This window comes from Musca autumnalis, unplaced genomic scaffold (genome assembly GCF_047663935.1).
Source record: "Musca autumnalis isolate F117 unplaced genomic scaffold, ASM4766393v1 scaffold_5, whole genome shotgun sequence".
Lineage (NCBI taxonomy): Eukaryota > Metazoa > Arthropoda > Insecta > Diptera > Muscidae > Musca > Musca autumnalis.
Window position 1 is genome coordinate 67143904 of NW_027412088.1, and position 16934 is coordinate 67160837.

A 16934-nucleotide genomic window follows, 5' to 3' on the forward strand; every position below is an offset into this window, starting at 1 on the left:
GGTCTAATCTAGGTCTAACTAATTACAAGCCCATTATTTCAACAAGGGCATGCCATCCGAAATAATACATAACAAGTACTTAACTAAGTAGTAACTACTTACTTCGAGTGATATGATCTTGTTAAAATAATGAGTTTTGCCCATAGACCATTAAAAGATTTCCTAACTAATACATTTAGAAGACGATAAACGATAGACGTAGACGACCTTTGGAAGTCCTCTATCCATACACGAAATTTAGAATGGCACCTAAGTCTAAGAAGGTCTCTTCTTCATGGAAGACATTATGGTGTTCTATAGACAATTCTTTAGATGGGTTTTTATCCACAGAAAAGCTCAAGAAGGTCTACTAGCTATATGTTTGGAAGTTCTTCCATATCTAGAAGATTTTTGTAAGACTCCTGTCCATAGACGGCATTTAGAAGGACTTCTAACGTCTAGAAGCTCTTGCAACTATAGAAGTGCTTTAGAAGTTAGCAGGTCTCCTATTCATAGAATACCATAATACTCGTAAGATCTTTTCTCTAGAAGATACCTTAATAAAATCTCCTATCTATAGAAAATCTTCCGCCCAAAGAAGGCCTTTGGAAGTCTCGTATCTACAGATCACCTTTCGATGCACGTTAGAAGGGCCATATCTACAGAAAATCTTTAAAAGGTATAGTATCAATAGAGGATGTCCGATAGGTTTGAACAATTTGGAAAGCACCTTCGGAAAAAATAGTTCCGATTTCGTTCCGATTTATATTCCATTTTCGTAAGGGAATTTTTCGCCCAATTTCGAAAGCAGCTTCTGAAATAATCTCTCCGATTACTATTGAATTTTCGTTAGGGATTTTTTCGACGTTTTTTTTTTTTTGAATTCGGAGCGAAATGTCGGAAATAAATGTTTACGGATGTTTTCGGAACGAACCCCAACCGTTCTGAAATTACGTTAACTTTTCTATTAGAAATTCGTTCCGATTTCGGAAAGATTGTTGGACATCAGAACAATTTTTTAGCTACCTTCCGAAAAAATCGTTCCGAGTTCTATTCGATTTTTACAACGGATTTTTTCACTATTTCGTTCTGAGTTCGGAGCAAAATGTAGGAAATAAATTACACTTCGAATATTCCAATGTTTGTCTTCCGATTTCGATACGACATATGTTGTGAGAATGGACGAAGCTAGTCCAGCCAAAGTCATTTGGCTACGGACCCTCTAGAGGTTTATCCATATACTTAAAAAATATCAGTCGACTTTGCCGACAGAGATATACCCTCAGCATGTGTGAATTGAAACTTCCGTCTATGCACGCAGAGAAAAAATATTTTTCGCTTTTGTTGGAACAAAAATATATGTTTTGGTTCCAAAAATGTATTTGTTTTGTTCAAACATTGTAATCCAAATCCAAAAATACCATCTTTTGTTCCAAACATAGAAAACAAAAACAACTTTCGAATTTCCGCAATATTGTTGAAATCGTTAACAATACCGATTGTAGGAACTATCATAATCTAATTTTGTTTACAAAAAGTATTGTCAATACAGAAAACCAGCCCAGAAATTTTTGATATGAGTGCATATACTTCTCATATACACTTTTCGCATAACTTGGATATAAATGTCGCGTATAATATTGCAATCATTGATGAACACAATGCATGGTTTGCTGCATTGGCTGACAACAAAGACAAACAAAAAGCCACAAGAACCCACTACAACATAAGGAATAATTAAACACCATAACAAACATGAAAAGGAAAGAAGAATGAAACAAAACTGAAACAAATAAAAACAAGAGTCTCACAAGTACATACACACAAAAACAAAGGTAAAGGCAGCATGTCATACAAACACACCACAACTCACCAAAATTGTTTTTTCAACATGGCATCGAATAGCGAGAGAAGAGAAACAAATTTTCGAAGAAAAGAGAGAAATATTGTTCAGTTGACACAAACTATTTTTGGATTTACAATACTACATGAGGAATCCAACAATATGTTAACAATACATATTTTGCTCTTGGAATATTGTTGGATCAAACATATTTTTTTCTCTGCGTGTGGACGGATGGAATACCGGCTTCGCAACAAAAATCCTTTTCCCCATAATTTATGTAGTTTATGGGGTGTGTTTCAGAATTCTGTGGCCTTTTTGGACGTATAAACTTGTCGAATATGCATTTCGATTGAAGCTCAAAAGTATTGCGGAGGAGGTACCTGATGGAATGTGGATTTTATTTTGGGAGTCATTCATTTCGAGGGATCTCGCGTTTGGATTGTGAACTTATGAGAGGGCGGTACCCTTAGGCAGGTATCTGTACCAATACAATTGAAGTATGTGCGGTCACACGCATCCCAGCTAACATTTTTTCCGAATCCTGTGCGAATTCGGTCAGAATCTCTGCACAAGTTGCCGATTCTTATGCCGAATTCTTTCCGAATTCGGTACAAAAGTTGTATGGACGTGTCCACCGAAATCGGAAAGAATTTTCTAAGAAAATTCTAACAAAATATTAGAGTTTCGCAACGAATTCGGTTCGAATTCGGAAAAAAATTCTGGAATATTCGGTGGAAAATTTAGATTTTTTGAAGAAAATCGTTCCGAATTCGGAAAGATATTCTGGAAAAATTCGAAGAAAAGATTAGATTTTCTGGAAAAAATCTGATGAAATTCTTGGCCGCGGACGCCTTTGATATTCACACACAACACAGAACAAATCCTAACTCAGAAAAAATTCCCTTTTAATTCCCTATTTATGGATGATTCTAATTTCAAACGTCCTAATGATTTTCCCTCTTGTTATCATTTTGTGATTAATAGTAGAAGAATGTGCACGGGTATGTTAAAGCTATCAACACTAGCTTGAATTATTATATGTTGCATTTATATTAAAACAATTCAAAAACTGTATATGCGAATTTTATAAAAAATCACTTTGTTTTTCGACAACAGTCGAACAAAAAGATCCCTTAGAAAATCGATTAGAAATCGGAACGAGATTCTTAAGGTTCTTCAGAAAATGTGCAGAGATTCTTAAAAAAAGGTTTTAGAAAATCGGTACAATTTCTAGAAATATATTAGAGAAATCGACAAATATCTAAAAAATAGTCAGAAAATTTCGGAAAAAAATCGGAAATCAGAGCCCTCGGAAAAAATTGTTAGCTGGGATAAGACATCGAGAGCGTAAATCTCGCTCTCTCCACAACAATCGTGTGGGTTAATGCATTGATAAAATTAAAAATCATTGAAAAAAACGACGGCACAACCTTCTTCATTGACTTCTGAGTGAAGACTAAATGGTGGTTGTTTTATTGTTACTCTCATCAAGGGCACGTGTGCCCCTTTTTGCCTGATGCCGCCCTAAGGTGTGGACCGATAGGGTACATTTTCGAATTTAAACAATTTTTGGACCAAATATTACAAATATTTTTGGACCAAAACAGCTGCCTGTTTAAAAACTGTTTTAACTTTTGTGAGGGAGTTACCGGCAGTACTATACCGATAAGTACCATCTTCGAGCTTTATTTAAGATTCACAGAAATATTACGAGTTTTGGACCTACTGCGTTGATTTGGTAGTTGTCGTGCTCACCAGCCGTTACACACTGTGGCCATAGGGGTTTTATAGCTTTCGGCTATTTTTTCATAAAGTATGGAGTTGTCCCTGAAAAACTTGGACTCGAAAACAACATGTTGCAAAAAAATCAAAACGATTCGATAGCAGATCTTAAACTGCACTTTTCCGAAATTTTGAGTGGGAGGTAATCGAAGGAATCGACCGGTATAGTTCATATTCGAAACAGTTCTATGTCTGGTAGGAATATAACGACGAAAGTTAACGTGCCCACCGTTTTTGCAAAAAATGTTGAATTTTTGTGTGGGTGGACCGATATGGTTCATCTACGAACTTGACAGCCAGACAGACAAACATGGCTAAATCTTGGCATCTAAAACCATAATTTCGATGAGGCATATTTTGTTCGTACATAAAAAGGAAAATAAAGACTTCGACAGAAAGTTCAAAAAAACTCATTACAAATCTCCCAGAATCTCTGTAAATAATTTTGGCCACTAAAAGTCGATAAAATAAGTTGTTAATCTTTGGCTACTAAAGGTGGTAACTACTTATTTAGTGGCCAAACCTAACTACGAATCTCTGCCGACATACTCTTCTTCAAATAATGGGTTGGTAAGGAGATTTGTAATGAGTTTTTATCGCAGTTATATGTTTGTTAATATTTAAAATACACTATGCAACACTGAAAATGCAAACAACTTCTAGTATTAATTTTTTGAAAGTACATATTTAGACTACAAAAACCCTAGTTGGGTTTTGTCCTGTCAGATCCAGTTCGGATTTTATGGCCTCATCTAAACCGGGCTAAATCTACACTTTTTTGCATTTATCAGGCCTTTATCTCAGAAACGAAGAGGAATTTGGCATTGCTGTCTTTAGCAATATTGTAGCCATAAACTAGTAGAACTTATCTTTTGAAGAAACCACATAAGAAAAACTCCATCTAGGGCATCAAAATCTATAAAATATAGAACATTTTACATAATTGATGAAATTCTGGTCAGTATCGGCTAAACTATTGGGAGTTGAACCAAGTAACCTTTTGCAAAAATCTTCCAAATAAAGTTCTCAACAATTCCTTAGAATATTCTGAAACTCTAAAATGCTTACTTCATGTTGTTTCAGCGGTATTTTGCATCATATCTTTTACAACAAGTATTTTAACCACAGTTCACACCAACAGTTTATTCTCGCATTTCGGATTTCACTACATTATTGACATTTTTATTAAATCGTCGTTGAGAAATGTACTGAAAACAACAGGACAGAGGCATTTTACAACAATGACATGTTCTGAAGAGTTGTGTATTACATTCCAGGGAATATTTTTCCAAAAGAAAATATTCAGAAAAAAATTAACGGTTTTGGAGATACGGTGCGAAATATATAAAAATTGTGGTATTTTTGCATATATTTTGAAATTTGAGGCAATAAATGTAGTTTTTCGAGTTCATTATTTCACCAAATATTGTTTTCTTGTCCTTATCTACAAATTTGCATCAGAGGTCAGAAGAAGATTCGCATTGGTTTCAGAGATATAGCCCCGAATTTCTTTAAAAACTCAATATTTAACCATGTTTAGATGGGGCCATAAAATCCGAGCTGGATCTGACACAACAAAACCCAACTAGGGTTTCTTGGCGTTTGGGTCTGTACTTTCAAAAAATCTTCAGTTCGAATTGTTTGCACAAGATCACCTTAAAAATGTTGCACAGTGAAAATATGTATAAAATATTCAATATTTACATTTTCCCTAAAATTGCAATTTAGATAAATAATTTTGAAAAATCGTGTTCTAAATGCTCTATTTGGATTCTATTAGTGGGTGCCAGTCGCCAATGTTAGTTTGTTATTTGGTGACAGATATTTCAAAGATTATATGTGGTGAATATAGAAAACTAGTGGCAAGTGTATTATTGATTCGAAAATGGATTGTATCCGTTTTTTTAGATTAATTTCAAGACAAATTTCATATGCATTTTTTGTTTAATTTATAATACATCAGCACAGTATTATTCACTTCCATTCATATGTGGTCTTGGTAACGAATGAAATATGGAAATGATATGTACTATGTGCGAGATAACACATCACGCTTTAATTATAATACGAATAGGTATGGTAAGTTACAAGTTTGGCTTGGAATATTAGCAATTATTTTTCTGGTTATTTTGTTCTTATTATCACAACATGTTCACGCATACGCACGCACATCAGTGTTCTAAAACAAACAAAACTTTATTGTGTTTAGTTGTGATTAGTGGATTGGTTGTTGTTGGTAGGTTGGGTAAGTGACAGGGTTGGGTTTAAGAAGGAAGAAAGTAAATGTTGAAAATTAACTTACGTACGTCATGTTTGTATAGAAGATGGACGTTTACAGGATTCCATGGAAACAGATAGAAACAAATCAACAACAATGTGAAGATGATGATGATGATAGTGGCGGCGAAGTAGGATATAATGATGATGATGACATTTGTATTTGGCGTTGATTGTAAGTAAGCTTGATATGCCCAACACACTTCTTTTAGCATTTGGCAAATATTTTTATTTCCAGTTAAATACGCGTTTTTTTCTTGTGGTTTAAAATTTTATCGAAAAAAGTGTTACGTTGCTAAATCGTTGTGGCATGGTATTGATGGCGTTTCGTTGTAATGCAATATTTAGATTGTGATGTCGAACATATGTTCTGAATTTGTCTGGTTTGAATGGCAAATATTGGAAAAATTTAATTTAACATTATTTTGCCATATTCTAGCAACAGTTTTATTATTTTTTCTTAATGCAACAACAAAACATTGAAAACACAAATCGGTTAATAAATGTGTGTAGAAGAAAATGTTGTTTTCAAATTTTAGACCAATTCGAATTCAGAAGTGTTTGTTTGTAAGGTATTTTCGTGGTGTCGATGGATTTATTGTAAATTCGGTGGGTTTCTTTTCTTGTCTTTGTGGCTTTTTATGCAAAATAGTGGCAATTATTCTAAATAGAAGTCTTTCCATAACCAAGTCAGACGTTACCTAAATACTATAAACCGATTACTCTTTCTTACTTGAACCAAACGGAAGGCTTTAACGCAGTGCCAAACAGCCATTTGTCGCTGGTTACGAAGATTTTCGGCAATTCACACACATACGATCCGAACACAAAGAAAGGGCGTGCAAGAGAGAGCAAATGTTTTGATTTGTTTTTGTTTTGTAGCTTGCGTGCATACAATCTTACTAACACACTGTCATAACCCAGCAAACCAAATGTCTGATGTCCGACACGTCTGAACAATTTCGGAAGCAAAGTCGTTCAGATTTCGTTCCGATTTCTAAACGATTTTTCGGAGAGGAAATAGTTCAGATTTTGTACCGATTTCGTTCAGATTTCGGAACGAATGTCGGATAGAAATTTCCTTTCCGAATTTCTTAAGAATTTTCTTCAGATTTCGTTACGAAATCGGACCGAAATCGATCCGATGTCGCTGCGACATTTTGTTCCGAAATTATGTCAACCACTTCATACAACTTTCGTTAAGATATCGTTACGATTTCGGACGATACGTCCGACATTTTGTTCCGATTTCGTTACGAAGTCGGTACGATTGGTTTGCTGGGAAATTGCAAATGTTTTGAATACATTCACATGTGGCTTCGCTCTTCTTGGTCGGCACTGCTTTAACGGTCATACGTTGAATTATATTATTCACAAAACTGCCCGTAATTCTCGAGATCAAAGATCATGAAAATCCAGTATCTGAATGAACTTGCTTCAACACGTTGTAAGTATCTCTGTAGCGTAACTCTCCGTACGCTTGGTACGTCTCTTCAATTTATGGCCCTTGGTGATAGAAAAGTTATCACACCTAGACATTAGATGAGCATGAGATTTCACTAAAACTAACAAATCTCTGCGTGGCCGTACAAATTGAGAAGAATGTGAGATGAGGAAAACTGTTAACAGAAGCGACAAGGGAGTCTTCTCTCAATAGCAAAGAGTGCACCCCGATTCTAATTTTTTTCGCCTTGTCCGTATGACGTGTTTTATGACAACACTTGTGGAGAAGTTTTACATGACTGAAATACTTAGGAAATGTCGGCAACATTACCGTTGAATGTGTAATGTTGTCTGGACTGGGTATCGAACCTGGACATTCAGTGTGCAAGACGGATATACATACCATGTACAGTGACGCCTGCTAGGCAGATATGTTGCACGGTGTCATGAATCTTTGCCCTATAAGAATGCAAGGCCGCATAGTCTCTAACGTAGTTGAGCAAAAACTACTCTAGTGTATCGTGGCAGCTGACGTTCTGAGATGCGATAGATGCAGCGTACGTAAAAATACTTTAAATAACATTTCCAATCGTTTCGTTTCGTATTTTCCATAGGAACAATACAAAACGAAACATAACCCACGTTGGCGGAGCTCGCTGTTTAGTTTTGTTTTGTTTACATTCGTGAGTGCGAACAAAACGAAAAGCGAAAAGTACTCACAAGAGCAGATAGAAAACGGAATAGTACTAAACACATGCGAATAAATCAAAAACGATTGGTAGTTGATAAAATTCACTGTGGTATGCTGATGCTAACTTATAGGGTTGTTAAGCAATCACATGTGTGTGGGTCTGAGTGTGTCATTGACAATACGCACGACAAACGTTTCCCAAAAATACTTTTTGTTTCGGTGGTGAATGAAACAACTCGGCAAAGCATTGCCGAAGTTACATTTCAGCAATCGTACGGTTTCCATCTTTTTACATTGAAAAGTTTGTGTTTTTGTTTTGGTTGTGAGAATGAAACGATTCAGAGAAGCTGAAAAGTTTGTGGCTTTGTGTGATTGGTACGGGAATCGTTTCGTTTGTTTCCGTTCATTGGATAGATGTGAAATGTTATCCGGAGACGGCATTCACACGATAGTTGTTTATGGCATGCGCGACTACATATGTGTGAATGCTATACAAACCTGCTGATAGGCTTTCTGATCGAAGGGTTCTCTCTTCATGCCGGGGTGGGGCAGTCCTACCCACCATAGAATGATTGGGTTGACTCTCACGGTAACTCCCGGGCAACTACTACAGCAAGAACATGACATTGTGTTGCCGTACTGGACGAATCTTTGTTTCCTCATGTATATCGTCCACTGAAGACATGAGCAGTAACTCTGTTGTAGTTCTCAGGGAGGCACTCTGACAGTGTTGAATACTTTTCATTCGCGGAGCACTCTGGCGCCATATAACTTACCACAGGTCAACCTGTATATAGCCTTATATGTAATCAACAAGGTTTCTGTGTCCGCATGTTGCCGGCTAGTGTTCCCACATGTTAGCATGTCGCATGCGCGGAAGACGTCAACATGTTGTTGAACGTTACCCAAGAATATAGGGGTAACAGGCAGTCGAAATGTTGTTGCAATCGACCAGGAGATTCAAATCAGCTGACGCCAAGATAGTGCAATCATCCACGTACATAACGATGTCAATGCTGTCCTGTATACATAACTAAGATGGTTGTTGTTGTTGTAACAGTATACGATATGTCTGTAAGTTCGTTTTTCTGCGTAAAAAAGGCTCTAGGTCTGTCTCCATTTCTAGTAATATGGCTACTTCCATAGGTTGTAACCACAAAGCTGTTATCCCATACAACACCCGTGTTCCGGTCAGTGTACACAAGACTAAGATGATGGCTTATGCTGTTGACGTTCTAATACTGATAAGTGGCAATTTCTCACCAACTTTGTCTGAGAGTGGTTTAGTACCACTTTGAGACCGCATTAGAAGTAGCTGCTTAGCATCCTGGGCCAACGCATAAGTTGGAAAAGCAATATGGAGTTCCTTAAAATTATTGCCAGTCAAGTTGTGCAGGGAGACGCTGATCTTATTAGTGAATATAGCTCTGTTCCTTTACGTTCAAGAATCTTCAAGTTTTACCACTTTTTACTCGAAAAGCGTTCCTTTACTTTAGACACCATACAGTTCATATGGCAGCAGTTTTCACCTTTTACTACTTTTGCCGGTTTTGCCATTTTCAGAAGTAAAGGAACAGACCATATATCTTCACTTCTTTCACCTTTAAATAAGAGCAATTATTTCCAGCAATGTATTTATTCCCAGAATACAGTGCTGGAGGGATATATGGTGGAAGATGTGAAGTCCACTCATAAAAATCTCATACTCACAATTATAGTAGTCTTTCAGAAAAAAAAACTTATACTTATAATGTAGAAATATTATTGGGCCAATATTCTCTATGGCGAATCAACGTATAACAAACTTTAAATAGTTATACATCGACATATTTCAAAGTATAGACTTCAAATCATTACTTGGATTGGCCATGTCATGATAACGACTAATTATTCCCCCGCAAGGAAGGCATACGATCACGAGCTTCATAGCGAGTTACGCTGCAACAAAATGTCAAGACTCCAATAAAACGGCCAGTTTATTCTTAGTTCATCTTATGGAAGAAAATAAGCTTGAAATGACAAAGGAATACTGGAATACCATGGATTCATGGAACAACTGGTGGATTATAAATTTAAAACAATCGACAATCGTTTTTCACCTTCATAATTATGTCAAATATCATTTAACTAGAGTAAATATACAACGCCTAAAAGTATGCTTTAATTTCATAACTGCGTTATGTAGGACAATAAGGTTTTTTATTTTAATAAAATCTTTTAATATAACCAAAAATTATGAATGCGATGTCCTTGTAATGCATATGTATTATGTATTTTTGAGTAATAGGACGGGTCATTATTGCGGTATTGAATTCCTATTTAATCAAATAATTATAGGGCAATATTATAAGACCTAAAGGTGTTTATGATTTCTAAAAGCCACTTTCAATGTTTACCACCTGTTGATATAAGTTTTCCTGTTTAAATGGGTATATTATTGAATTGAATTTGCATTCGAAAATAGCAGCAACTTGATTATTTAGAGCATTGTTATTTTGCACTTTAAAGCCACAATAGAAAAGAAATATAATTTAACAATTAGAAATTGTCCCCCTTAAGAAAATCTTTAAATATGGCATTTTGTTCGTTGGTGGTTGTTATATTTTTATTTTTGCCCAAATATGGCAGCAATTATTTATGTACAAAGAAACAAAGAAATGATTGAAAATATTGCATCAATGTTGGTTGATATTTTTAAAATTACATGTTTTTTTCTTCTTCTTGTTCTTCAACTATACAAATCAATAATAAATATAGCTAAAATTTAAAACAGTTAACAAATTATTACTAATACTAAGAGTATGACTCTATGTTTCGGCTTCTCTCTTTTGTTGGTTTGCTTATTTTTTGTTCTTTTTATATACAGTTACAAACACACTCATACATACGTACATACAACACAAAAGAAAAGCATTAAAAAGCTTAATTAAAAATAATTGTACTTGTAATTAAAATTCTAGATTTAACGAGAAATTATTATCGTCGTTGTTCTTTTTCTTTTTGATATTATTTTCCTATGTTGTATTGCACATGGAAGATTAGTTTATCGTAGGCTGTTTTGGTTTGTTTCACGGGGGGATGAGGAAGAGATGAACTCTTGGATGAAGAGTAGTTTGTTTCACGGTGCTACAATATTTTAAAGGTTTTCGTTTATTATCCGTACTTCTTGTAAAGAAACGTGAACTAATGTATGCATATGCTACATACATACATATATTCATATATGCAACCTGGTAGTCCGTATAGTATGATTAATCAATGCTTTGAACCATAAGACTTAGGCTCAAATGTTATGTTAATAAGAAGCATTATTCGAAACTTTGCCTGTACTCCAGAATGGAGTTGATTGAGCTTTAAACGTTTTCTATTAGAAATCCAGAAAAATGGCATGTCGATTGCGGGAAATGGCATTTGAAAACCTTTTAGTGACGGACATGATAAATATTATACCCTTGTATATATAATACTATATATATAAACATACATAGATTCAAACACGGACTTCGAATTATGTATTTTCGTATAAAAGTTATAAGAAAAGCCAATAACCTCACTTTTTGAGAGTGTATTACATAGAACGACCTTGAGTTTATGAATTATCTAAACAACAACTACATATTTGACACCTACCTATTAAAATTATTTATACATACGTTTAAAGGTTTTATATTCCAATATGTTTAACGAAGTAAATTTAAAGAAAAGGTCATAACCTCAATATTTTTAAAGAAGACCATTGGTCATTTAATACTTTTTTATAAGAAAAACTAAGCATCTGTTTTGAGAAGACCTTACGATCTCTTATGAATAGGCCTTAGGTCCTATAAGGAACCCTAAAGGTCTTCCATGAGAAGACCTAAAAGTCTACCATGAAAAGACCTTTTCATGAGAACATCTGAATGTCGACCAAGACAAGACCTAAAGGTCACCATGACAATAATTAAAGATCTTCCATGAAAAGACACATAAAGGACTTCCATGACAAGACCTAAACGTCTTCTATGACAAGAGACTTTACGCCCATCTATGACAAAACCTAACGGCCTTCTATGTCCTGGGAAACTTTGATGTAAATTACAAAGGAAGCGTGATTGTAACACCCATTGATGAATGGAACAATTGGTGAATTATACATTAAAAACAATCGACATAAGTTGTCCCTTTATAATTATGACAAATATCATTTAACTAGAGTAAATATACAACGCCTAAAAGTATGCTTTCATTTTAAAACTTTCGTTGTATAGGACAATACGATTTTTTATTTTACTATTTAAAATCCTTTGATAAAGCAAAGGTCTTTCATGACAAGTCCCAAAGGTCTTCCTTGACAAGACCAAAACGAATTCTGTGACAAGAAACTTTAGTTTCATCTATGACAAGACCTAAAAAATACACTTTGAATTTTTTTCACTTTACAAGTCATCCCTTTTTACTTTACTGTAGCACCGTGACTTTCATTATTTGCTTTTGGGATTGTATATAACTTAATGTTCAACGGAAACATAAAATTTCGAATTGGATTTGGTTGAATTACGAGGATATGAAGAACCATTATCTAGTTGTTGATTATGGTGATGATGATGATGGTTGTGGTTTTGGTTGTGATGGTTCGCATTATGATGATGACCATTATGCGGAGTAGTGGTGCTGTTGCTATTGGTAGTAGTAGTAGAGGTGATGGTAGACCATGGTGCAAGGAAATTTATGAAACGCTACATAAATTGGAACAAAATCAATCACACATACCACACGAATTGAGGTTTTGATATAAAATTTTTTTTTGGGATGAGATTTTCATTACACGGCACAGACACCAGAGAGAAGAGTAATTTTTTGTTTTAATATTTTTTTAGTTGTTTACATTTTTTTGGTTACATTACGTTTTGCGTAGGACGTAAGTTGTTGGTAGTTGTAATTTTTTAATATTTGGAATGAAGTGTTTTTTGGTTTTGGTTTGGTGCATGGAAATAAAAAACGAGAACCCAAAAAAAAAACATGAAGAAAAAACAAGACAAAATGAATTAAAAAACATTAAAAATAGGTAAAGAAATACAAAATAAAACAAAGGACAAACAAAAAAAGAGGATAATAAATTATACAAAATTTTGAAAATTCCAAACTAAAAAACAATAGGGGAAACTAAACCAAAAACCAATTCAATTTTTGTCTTGGAAGAAATAAATAAAATCTCTGAACTCTTAATAAAAAAGACATGCCTAAAAATAGGCTTTAATAAATAGAAATAACTAATAACAACTTACCGGTGTACTGCTGTTATCATCTGCCGTTGACATTTCATCTTCACTATTCGAATAATCTGAACTCCAACCACACGCCTCATTATTATGTTCCTTATCCGTTGTCGCTGTTGATGTTGTTGTATTATTACTGTTTGCTGTTATACCCGATATCAGCGAAATATTTGTACAGGGTGCCATCATAACGCCACTACCGACGCTACCACCACTACCCAAACTTATTGTTGCACAATTATCATCACTACTACTACAATTCGAGTTACGATTCGATGATTCTGATGATGCATCACAACTAATGGTACGACCCGGTGTACCCAATAAAATATTTGGTGTATCCCATGATGTGGTCTGTCTTAGGCCACGATGATTTAAGCCATACTGTTTGATTTTCTCACCTTTCAGCTCTTCCAATTGGGTAAGCAGAACTTTTTTGATTTCGGCTACCCATTTGTTTTTGATTTCAAGCGTTGGTGCCTGCAGCGTGTGCACCTCTTGACGGCCTTGTAACCAAACTTCAAAACGTTTTGTATCGCCGCGCACGGATTCGGTTAGACCGATTTGAGACATCTGAAAAGGATGAAAATAATAAATGTTATAGAATTGAGTTGAGTGAAAAAATGATAGAAATCTGATGGGTCTCAGAAATAAGATTATTTTGAAGACATAGACAAATTGGAGAGAAAAGGTTGTTGTTACAAAATGGTCTGCTGTAATGCTACAGACCTTTTCACCAGAATAAATGTATGTGGTTCCTGATTATAAACCTGGCTTTAGTAAACTGGGGAGAAACCGTGGTGCTAAGCACGTCCGCCATAAACACAAATGGTTCAATACCTGACCAGAACATAACAATTTTCGACGGTGATATTTCAGCCATGAAAGACTTCTCTACAAGTCGTGTCGTAAGACTCGGCTATAAAAATTATGTCCCATATTCATATTCCCATATTCATTAGTATGAAAGAAGTCTCCCTTGTCCCTTCGAGGATGTTGTGTATGTAGTAAATTGTAGAAAATTCAATTTTATGAAGGAGGTGAGGTTCCAGTGTTAACTCTCTACGTAAAGACCTTTCTATTTCTGATGTTATTGCAAATAACAGTTGTTGTTGTTGTTGTAACATCATATGATATGTTTAATTTTCTGGTTAATCTGGCTCTGGGTCTATCTCCAGTTCTAGGAATGTGGTTGCTTCGATGGATTGCAACCCCGAAGCTAGCTGGAGTTAGTTGACTAAGTTTAGTAGGGCAGTTGGAAAGGTGCAGTGTATCGTGCGGGCATGTGCCGCATGCTGGGCTGATGTTTTGCTCGGTGTCATCAATCCTAGCTTTATAGGAATTTAGACAGCTGCACCATCCCTAACGTACATAGTTGAGTCAAAACTAATCTGGTTTGTTGTAGTTGTAGGAACGTAGAAACCTACGTAGAAGCTTAGGCCTGATGCTGGGTTGGGAGCCGCTGGCTGAAACACTATGGTTTCGGGTCATTCCGGTACGAAAGAACCCGCTGCCGTGGCATTGTACTTTGGGGGATGTTCTCTGAGTATCGAAGGATTGTTGATCAATGGGTTCTCTCCTGTAACGTTGGACATCTCTTTGTAAATCATGAAGATCCCACATTAAAGGTCCTGTCCACCATATATGGAAATTAGGATGGCTCTCACGGCAACACCCGAGCAAGTACTGCAACGAGAGCCTGTTGTTGTGGTGCAGTACTGAAGGAATCTTTGTCTCTCCCTGAAGATATGAGGGGGCACACTGTTCAGTTCTCAGGGCGACACTCTGACAGGTTTTAATATGTTTCCATCGCGTTGCATTTATATTGAAGGACCACACTGGTGCTGCATAACCTACCACAGACCGAGCATGAAACCTTGCTGCTACAACAACAATAACCTCTCGCGTTATATGTTGTCATCAAGGTGTTTTTATTTGCACCCTAGGAAATGCCGGCTAGGGACTTGAGGACTTTGTTGCTATATCTCAGCTTGTCGCAGATAGCTGTGGCATACGCAGACGACGTGAACATACTGTCGAAAGTGACCCCTGTAATCCTGGTTTAGTTAGTGGTCGAAATTCTGCTATCATTCAACTCAGTGCTCACCTCTGCTGTCCATGTGGTGAACAGAGTGGTCGTCGATTTATTGGGGGATATTTGTATATTCCTCGCGTGAAAAAAGGTGGTAAGATCGCATCAGGGAAGGCACCTGACGCCAATACCGTACAATCATCCCCATACATTATCTCAATGCCGTCTGGAGGGGGTGGAATACATTAGGTGTAGAGGTTAAACAGTTCCGGAGATATCACCACATCTTGGAGAACTCTCTGTTTCACTCTAGGGGCTTAGACTTTTTGTTCCTGATTTCCACGTACGACTGGCGTCCACACATTTAATTGATATTCCAACTTTTCAAACTTGACCGAAGGGTAGTCTGCTCAATATCCTCAAACAGTGTGGAGTACTTGACAACACTGTCCTATCGCACGGCTTGCTCTGGTTGAGTCCTCGACTAATTTGTTTGGAGGTGACGGGCAGCGCAGTTGTAGTGCTGAGCTCCTTACGGAATCCATCCTGATGTTCGGCAACGGAATAGCTATTTCTGGGGAGGAGTAAAGCCTACAAAGTTTTCGCTACGGTACGATTCACCTTTGTTGGCATCCTGGCACCCTGCCTATTTTCCAGACTTCGGGAATGATGAGGGTGGCTAGCGACAGGTTGGGAACTTTGGTGAGCTACTCGACTCCCGACTCACTCAGCTGTTTCAGCATTTATGATTGATGACTTATCCTTCCTGATGGCATTTGTAACATCATTCATTGTAAATGGATCCTCCTCCGCAGGAAGAGATCTAATGTTCCTGTCTTTGCCCTGTCACTCCTGTGGTGCTCGACAAACTGTCGATTAAAATATCTTGGCACCTCTTCGGAGTAGTGGATGTAACGTCGCCAAACGTGACTGAGATCATATCGTGTATCTTTCCAGGGTTCGAGAGTGACTTAACCGTTGCCCACAATTCACTTATTCCGGCTCCAGTGTTGCAGTTCTTCAGATAATTTAGTCACTTGTTCCGTTTATCCTCTCCGACCAACCTGTTTACATCCGGTGTCCCGTTGTCTCTGCCGGGAAATTTGGTCTTACTTCGGGTATTCGACCACTTCGGGCATATGGCAGAAATAATGATGTATCGGAACGTCCTCTCTTCAACCGAGTTCGAGATAGAGGGCAGAAATGTTGCACACATATGTCTTTGGCAGGGATGCCAAGTTGGTGGTTTTCACGCTACTTGCGGTGATTTTTGACGTACAAAAACCACTGTTTAAACTATTCCGAGGTAAAAATCGATACAGACCATAGGTCTGGTCTTTGGTCTGAACTTAGATCAAGTTCGAACTATAAGGGTACGCCCGATTTAGGTATTTTGATCTTTAGATACATTTTTAGTCCGGATTAGCTATAATTTGACATTTAGGGTTTCCAGTAATCAAGTTATGGACATAGGTCCACGTTTTGTTATAGAGCTCATATAACGATACCGCCCGATTTCAGGTATTTTGACGGTATATTTTCAAAGCGAATTGACAATAAATTTACATTTAAGAACCCATGTGATGCAAAAACTTCTTCAGTAATAATTGTAGACATAGGTCCACGTTT

At 36.5% G+C, this 16934-nt stretch overlaps 1 protein-coding gene across 29 annotated transcripts in view; it reads right to left on the reverse strand.

Moving 5' to 3' along the window:
- Window positions 1–16934, reverse strand: part of LOC141405841 (guanine nucleotide exchange factor DBS) — a 457151-nt gene that overhangs the window by 12182 nt on the left and 428035 nt on the right. For 21 of the 29 annotated variants that reach the window (XM_073990593.1, XM_073990590.1, XM_073990601.1 and 18 more), the window contains one exon: window positions 13283–13846. In XM_073990593.1, the coding sequence (XP_073846694.1) occupies window positions 13283–13846 (564 nt within the window). Of the gene's footprint in view, window positions 1–10596; window positions 12734–13282; window positions 13847–16934 lie in introns of those variants that run through there. The other 8 variants (XM_073990597.1, XM_073990596.1, XM_073990599.1 and 5 more) reach the window with 1 other exon arrangement.